The 8,189-nt window shown below is 35.4% G+C and overlaps 1 protein-coding gene across 3 annotated transcripts in view; it reads left to right on the top strand.

Annotated features, from left to right (window-relative positions):
* Positions 1 to 1,158: 1,158 nt before the first annotated feature.
* The window catches only part of LOC127414619 (endophilin-A2-like), a 36,361-nt gene continuing 29,330 nt past the window's right edge, over positions 1,159 to 8,189 (top strand). For all 3 annotated transcript variants that reach the window (XM_051652793.1, XM_051652792.1, XM_051652794.1), the window contains exon 1: positions 1,159 to 1,519. In XM_051652793.1, coding sequence (XP_051508753.1) covers positions 1,475 to 1,519 — 45 coding nt within the window. In that variant the 5' untranslated portion in view covers positions 1,159 to 1,474. The remainder of the gene's footprint in view (positions 1,520 to 8,189) is intronic.

Genomic DNA, 8,189 nt, shown 5'->3' with positions numbered 1-8,189 from the left:
CATACTGTAAGTATTTTCCCAGGCACTTATTAAGTCTAAATAGATGGACAACTTACAGAATTTCAGTAGCACACCCACGTCAATAATCATATACTGTTCATGCATTACACTTGCTATAGTTTACTACCAAGATGTTTCTTCATCAAATAGCAATGTCAAATGTAAATCATGTCTATCACTGAAACAACAGTGCCATTGTGTAAGAAATAGCATGTATAATATGTTTGTATATACTCATATGGGATACAGATAATTCACCATTGTTGCACAGAAAATCAATGTGATACAGTATTTATAGTACTAATTTATCTCGTAATAAATAAATAGATAGCCTGTAATAGTAAACTTGTATAGATATGAAATAATCATAAAAATACAATTTATGGAAGTGCAAAAAAAAAAAAAAACTAAACCATTATGTGTGTACGTGTGTGTGTGTGTGTGTGTGTGTGTGTGTGTATATATATATATATATATATGCACTTTTGGCTTTTATTATTATTATTATTTTAGTTACACTATTTATAAGAATTGAGGAACACTCAATAGATGTGGGCACAACTCCAAAAAACTATTAAGGTACAGGGTGTGTAATGAGGTCCCGACCGAGGTATGCTTTTAAGCGTTAATTTGTCAGAAAGCATTTCAAAGTAAAATTCCATTTAGAACATATAATTCTCAAACCTGAACCACTTCCCATAGCACATTAATTCCACAACTACTGTATATAGGCCTACAGGTAGAGAAAGGTGTGTATATTATAAGTTACAACAGTAGTGCATGCTCCATATAATTAATATCATAATAATACAATGCTATAGTTTAATAATGCTGTTAAAACTAATAGCACTTGTTACAAAGGCTGTAATATTTACAATACTTTGAATATAATAAATATTGTTCTATCAATAAAAATATGCTGTATGTGCTCAAAAAACATAGGCTGCCAAGATCATCTCAGAGCAATAATTTATAACAATGAAGTACTAGCACATGTGTCTAATTTACTAGAATAGATATAATGGAACACAATCCTAGATTAGGAGGTATTTGTCACCATCATGTGGTCAATAACAGTAATGCGCTGTGAGTGCAATACCTGTCCCGAGCGGTAGTTGAGCGCTGCCGTCGCTTTTCAGCCCCTTATCCACTCACGCAAAGAATGTGCTTGCGTTGCGCAGGAAACCGCTAGTTTCTCAGGAATTATATATGCGCTGGATGGACTGTTAAGCGTATTTAAACTTACATTTTCAAAGAAAATAACTTTTTTATGACAACTAGGGATATTATAGCTTGATAAAGCCTTTCCCAACCGCCTCCTGGAGTATTTTTGCGTGGAGTGGGTGTCGTTTATCTGAGGACTTGAGTTTTATGTTTCACTCAGCGACCGTTGACTTTTGTCACACAGTTGTGTCTGTGTAAAATCTACTTTATACGTTTATTTTCTTCGAGAAAAGGGGAGCACGCTTTGAAGATGTCCGTTGCAGGCTTAAAGAAGCAGTTTTACAAAGCCAGCCAGGTTTGCGAGTTACTTTTTTTCTGTTGTTTTCTGCCATTGAACCGCAATGCTGTGCCAGTTAGCTTAGCTTGCTAACGTTGCGTTAAAATGTCAGTCCTCTATTCAGCACTTTAAAGGTGTTTTATGTGCTTTTGCTGGCTATATTTAACTATTTCTGAAACAATACAGTAATATATCGTGCTATGGTTTAATGTCATGTCCTTTTTGAGTAAGCTATTTTTAATGTGGCTTTATTGTAGATCTTGTTCTAATTTAAAGACGTTGTCATTTAAGTTTCTCAGCTTTCATAAGGATCATAAATAGTGTCAATTTAATGGTGCATTCATATCTAATTAGCGGTTAAAATGTGTTACATTTATGCAAGAAGTGTGTTTGTTTTTCTTTAGCTTGGTAACGCAATGCAACGCCCCTGTCCTTAGTAGTAGATCACACTATTTGCCACGTTTACTGCAGTAAAAGCAATGCTTTTGACTCTAAACATAAGCGTAAGATCGACTCATGACACATGAAGCCATTAATGCTGGTTAAGGAGTGTGTGCAGGAATGCTTTATTGAAGCATCATGTTAACCCAAGAGTACCGCAGTTTCCTTTTACAAATGTGCAAGCTGCGCTTTGAATACCATCTGTTCGACAAGTAGCCAACGTCTTCTGTGGGCTTGTGTGTGTGTGTGTGTGTGTGTGTGTTTTCCTGGGATTTCTATGGTAGTAGGTAACACTTCAAGCTGATGATACGTAGTCGGAAAGTGTTACTTTGCAGACACAGTCATATTGAAACTTTACGTGTCAGTGCTTTCAGAAACCTGCATTTCATTAAAGAAGCACCAGTTGTTTTCAATAGCTCTTTGAAAGCGTCAGAGAGAACCTGTTGTGGAGACCTGCTGACTAGCTTGATTTCTTTATCTTAAGAAAGTCAAATGGTATATGAATAGTCATTGTTAGTTTCCATATAGTTTGGCTAAATGTTGTCTTTTTAATTATAATAGGAACAGTCAGTCGAGATTGAAACATAATGTGGTTGTGCCTCAACCAAGCAGGCAGTGTCTCTTGAAGGCAACCAAATCTGTTATCAGGGAACCCTTCCCTGATTTAGGCTGCCTTTAAGCTGTTGAGTTCTGATGGAACACAGCCTTGCCATTAAGGTTTTGTCTTCCTTGCGAGGACTATTTATAGGAATGTGTCGGGGTTCGGTTGAAGTTGAGCTCAATTGACATAATTTGTGGAATAATGTTGAGTGCCACAAAAATTATTTCAACTAATTCCTCGTTTATCTTATAGTAAGGCATTTACAATGGAAGTGAATGAAGCTAGTACATAAACTTTAAATTACACACTATTTCGACTGTATAGCCACAAGACTTAAACATTATACATGTTTACATAATTATATTTTAATATATATACAATCTATTTGATCTTTAATGGACTGGCCCCATTCACTTCCATTGTAACCAAAAGGTTTTTCTTTTTTTAAATAAACAAGGGATGTGTTAAAACTATTTTTGTTCTAATCAACATTATGCCACAAATACTGTTGATTGAGCTTAAAAGAATATTCCGATACATATTGAATATTCAATACATTTTAAAGGGATAGTTCAATCATAAATTAAAGTTCTCTCATTATTTACTCACCCTCATGCCATCCCAGATGTATATGACTTCCTTTCTTAAACAGAACACATTTGAAGAAAAATCGAAAAGTATCTCAGCTCAGTTGGTCCTTATAATGGATGTGGATGGTAACACGATGTTTAATGCTCCAAAAAGCACAGACAATCAGCATTAACGTCATCCGTACCACTCCACTGGTTAAATGAATGTCTTATAAAGCGAGAAAGCTTTTGTTGGGAAAAAAAATCAATATTTAAATACTTTTTAACTATAAATCATCGCGTCTGGTAAGCAGCAGTATGCACGTTCACGAGAGGGCTGAGGTCATGCAGTCTTTCCAGCGAGGGCATGGCAACGTTCCATTTGTTGCAGCAGATGCTCTCTACCTCTGTTGGCATTACCTGGCATTGCCTACATGTGCACCACCATGTCTCCTGAACTCTCTGTCTCTCTGAGGCTTGTTGGTCCAACCTCCTCCATCTCCCTGTGCTCCTGATCAGAGTACTCAGGTTCAAATAAATATGGCTGTGCTAAAACTTGTATCTGTTCTTCTCCTCTTAAATCAAAAACGTCTTTGTTTAAATTTGCTTCAATTTGTTTACGGCGTTCGGTCTGTACATATTTCCTCCTACTCAGTTGTAAACAGGGCTGCTATTCCGGGTGTGTCGCGCACGCATCACTTCTTTCCTAAACATGCCTACGCCAATATGTCACACGAGACACCGCGTGACCTCAGCCCTCTCATGAACGTGCGTACCGCTGCTTAATGGAAGCGATTATTTATAGTTAAAAAGTACTTAAATATTGATCTTTTTCTCACCAAAAGCGATCGAAGACATTTATTTAACCAGTGGAGTGGTATGGATGACGTTAATGGTGATTGTCTGTACTTTTTGGAACATAAAAATTGTGTTACCATCCACATCCATTATAAGGACCAACTGAGCTGAGATATTTTCTATTTTTCTTCCAATGTTATCTGCTGAAGAAAGGAAGTCATATACATCTGGGATGGCATGAGGGTGAGTAAATTATGAGAGAATTTTCATTTTTGAGTGAACTATTCCTTTAAAGAGCACCTATTATGGTATTTAAACATGCCTAATTTTGTTTTAAAGGTCCCATACAATAGATTTACATGCATCCAAGGTCAAAAACACTTTTATTTGCTCATAATTTAAATTGCAGCATTACCTTTTTTCCCCAGTGTCAAAAACGACTCGTTCAATGATCCATACTAAAGGATTCATTCTAAACTCCTCCTTTCAGAGAGCCTACACTGCTCTGATTGGTCAGATGTCCCAGTCTGTTGTGATTGGTCTACCGCTTAGTGGAGTGTTTGAGGGCGGGTCAAAGCTGTTCGCGAGCAGCCAATGAAGACCAGAGGTGGGGTTTTTTGTTACCAAATTACCACAGGAAATAAGTCTGGAATTACTAAGGACTCGTTTCAGGTGTTCAGAATCGCTTCTTTCTTTTGGAAGTCAATAACTCCATTTGTTGTGCACTTTGTTTTTGAAACTTTGCAGACTTTTTTACATTCACAATCAGCTATATAACACACTACATGAAAGGTAATATTTGAAAAACCATAATAGGTGCTCTTTAAGCTCAGTTGACATTTGTGTTTTAATTTTGACTTGCCCCTCCTTTTCTTTAAAAAAATTAAAAAATCTGGGTTCCAGTGAGGCACTTACAATGGAAGTCAATGGGTCCAATCGTAAAAATTAAAATACTCACTTTCAAAAGTATAGCATCAAGACATTAACAATATGCATGTTAACATGATTTTAGTGTGATAAAATCACTTACTAACCTTTTATGTTATATCCACTTTTACAACTTTGTTGACATGATGATGTAATGTCAACAAACCCTAAAACCCTAAAATGACTGAAAAACTGACAACTTAACTTTACAGCTCAAATAATACATGAGTTTTAACAAAAGAATTAATGCAAGTGCTTTTATAAAATTATAAGCTTCACATTTCTGTGTTTAAACCTTTCAAAACTTGGCCCCATTCACTTCCATTGTAAATGCCTCACTGTGACCTTGATTTTGTTTTTTTTTTATAGAGAGAGGGGAGGACAATTCAAAATACATTTTTGTGGTGATCAACATTATGCTACAAATGGTGTTGATTGAGCTATACCTGGCATATTCCTTTAAAGGGATAGTTCACCTCAAATGATAATTCTCTCAACATATACTAACCCCCATGCCACCTCAAACTCATATGACTATCATATGACAAACAATTATATTTTGAAGGATTAATTGTGTATTTGTCCATACTATGAGGGCCTAAATTTTGCGCGATATTAAGTGCAATTTGAATAATTCCCACAAATTCCACGTTCATAATGCACACACATTTATTCGTAATTTATTATTTAAGGTGTATTGGAGAGTAATGGAAAGTAAACGAATCCACACCATATGAACAAATCAAATCAATAATTTTTGGCTTTCTATCATATTGTAATTCCAGCAATCAGAACCAGTAAATCAGCGCTACTGCGTACTACTCGTGCAGTATTCGGACACTGAAGTGCACACACAGTGAGAAAAAGAATCACATATTTTCTTAACTTAAAGATGTGTAAACCTGTTAATTCGACACACAGATGGCATTATGCCACATCATTGCAACTATCGCTTCTGTTTATAACAAACAAAGCTACAATCGTTTGAGGCTATACGAACTATAAATGTCATTATTTATAGTGAAAAAGGACTTAAATTTTGGTCTGTTTAGAAGACATGGATTAAACCACTTGAGATTACTTTTATGCTGCTTTTACGTCGTTTTTGGAGCTTGAAAGTTTTGGACCAAAATATCTTTCGCTTGTGTTCAGCAGGTAAGTTATAGGAGTTTGAGACAGCGTGAGGGTGAGTAAATGAGAGAATAATCATTTTTGGGTGAGCCATCCCTTTAACTTGTATTGAACACAGAACATTCATTTAGTTGTTGTCTGTAGGTATTGTGTCATTATCCCAAGTTTCCAGCTAATGTGTTTTCGACAATTTGTTAGTTTCTCTTTGCCAGTGGTTGTCTTTTCTTAAGGGCACATCACAGATGTGGGGGAAGCAGTGCATCTCTGTTTGCTGATCTCAGCAGGAAGGGACAAACTGTTGCCCAATTTCCTGTCAGGAACAAGCTCAGATCCCCAGTGGGGATGTGAAAAGAAAGAGTGAAGAGTGGAAGAGCAGGGCAAAGTAAAATGGACAGCCAGTGGTTTGCAGCATTTGGGACTAAGAAGCAGAGTATGAATCATGCAGCGCTAATGGTTGTTGGGGGATGTTCTTCTCTGCTTGGCTCATTTTATTGGACTGCAGTGGTGCAGAGAACTCATGCCAGCATACTGGACAGAGGATGGAGGTGCTGCCAAAAGACACACTCACACCAGTCACACCCTCAGTCCTGCCTTGCTCTTGGTGTGTTGTGCTTTGTGATTGCTTTTAATATACACACAATAATAGTTCTCCAAATCTGTATTCAGGGAAATCTTATTTTGTGTGCCTTTTTGTGTGCATTTTGTAAAGTGTAGCCTATCCTAATGCTTAGAGATTATTGTTAAAAGTACATACCATTTTTTTCTCTTCAGATCCGATACCTGAACTTTCAGTATCGGCTGATACCAGTGTTGTTTTTATCCTAATCAGTTTTAAATATCTATACCTCACTGTGTCGAACAGATTGGGGGAACTCTTTTATATGTAAAGAAACAAAACATATAACTACACATTTCATTATAAAATAAAGGGGAAAAAGATCGTAAAGAATGTGTAGCCTATTAAGAAAAACTTTATTTTTAAATACACTTGGATAATTCAGCAGCAAAATTAACAGTAATTCCAGTGAAAGTCTTCAGTAGAAAAGAAGCCCGTTCTCTTTAAATATGTTATCAATTTGTGTCTAGACTTAAATCAATTTAAAACTTTTTTTTGTTCCCTTCATTTGTAAAAATATATCAGTCCACTTTTCAATCACAGTTATTTTTTATTATTATTTTGTCAACTTAAATATTATTGTAATATAATATAAAAAGAATAATAAAAAATAGTATTGTTGTTATATAATTACTATAAGAATAACAACGTTAATAATAAATATTAAAATTTTAGTATACAGTAGCAATGTATTTCAGTCGTAAGTCAGCATGAAATCAATATTGACCCTATTTATTTCATTAATGCATGTTACTGGTCTTATTGTGAAGGATTCATCCATGCATAATTGCAATTTTATTTACAAAATTTGCGTCTCTCTCTCTCTCGAACTGGCGTCTCTGGCTCCCCTTTATACCTCGATCAGCTAATTCAGCACCGGCCATTCAGCCCCATGGCCAGGCCATGCCTTCCTCCTCGTCACATTGACTTGCAAGTGTAAAGCAAATAATGTTTTTATTTTTTTTTTTAAATGCAAGTGTACTCATACCTCAGCTGGAAAAAGACACTATATTGCGATTTCCACACTTCATTAAGTAGCACAACCATTTTAACCATTCTAACAAAAAGAAATGTTATTTTAGTACTAAGTTAACATATTAAATGATTTCTTAAGGATGATGTGACATTATTTTCTTAGACTGGAGTAATGACAGCTGAAAATTGAGCTTTGCCATTATTGATTAAAATTGAATTGTATTATATAAAACACTTATTTCAGATTATAGAGATTATATCTCTGTAATCTGTTACAACATAACACTTGAGAAATGAAAATTCTTGGTCGAAACTGAATATTCTGAACACATTTGTTTCTTTTTCTTTCTTTTTACTTTTTGTTCTTAAAAAAAATTATAATAGCCAAATCTACTGGAAATTTCCCTTCATTTTAATGAATGGGCATTTGCTGTCAGCCATGCTAAACAACACCCCCAACATTGCACGTGTGTGTGTGTATATATCAAGACTGCAGAACAGACATTCTCGAAGAAGAATACCAATACAAATGGCTCAGCATTTATTTGTGCATTAAATTACACATACACATGATGTACTTGTGGATGGTATTCTGAGCAATGAAACCTGTATATTTGTGCATTCTTCTGG

Source organism: Myxocyprinus asiaticus, chromosome 24 (assembly GCF_019703515.2).
Source record: "Myxocyprinus asiaticus isolate MX2 ecotype Aquarium Trade chromosome 24, UBuf_Myxa_2, whole genome shotgun sequence".
In the NCBI taxonomy this organism is placed as follows: Eukaryota; Metazoa; Chordata; class Actinopteri; order Cypriniformes; family Catostomidae; genus Myxocyprinus; species Myxocyprinus asiaticus.
This window is presented reverse-complemented; position numbering and strand designations above follow the sequence as displayed.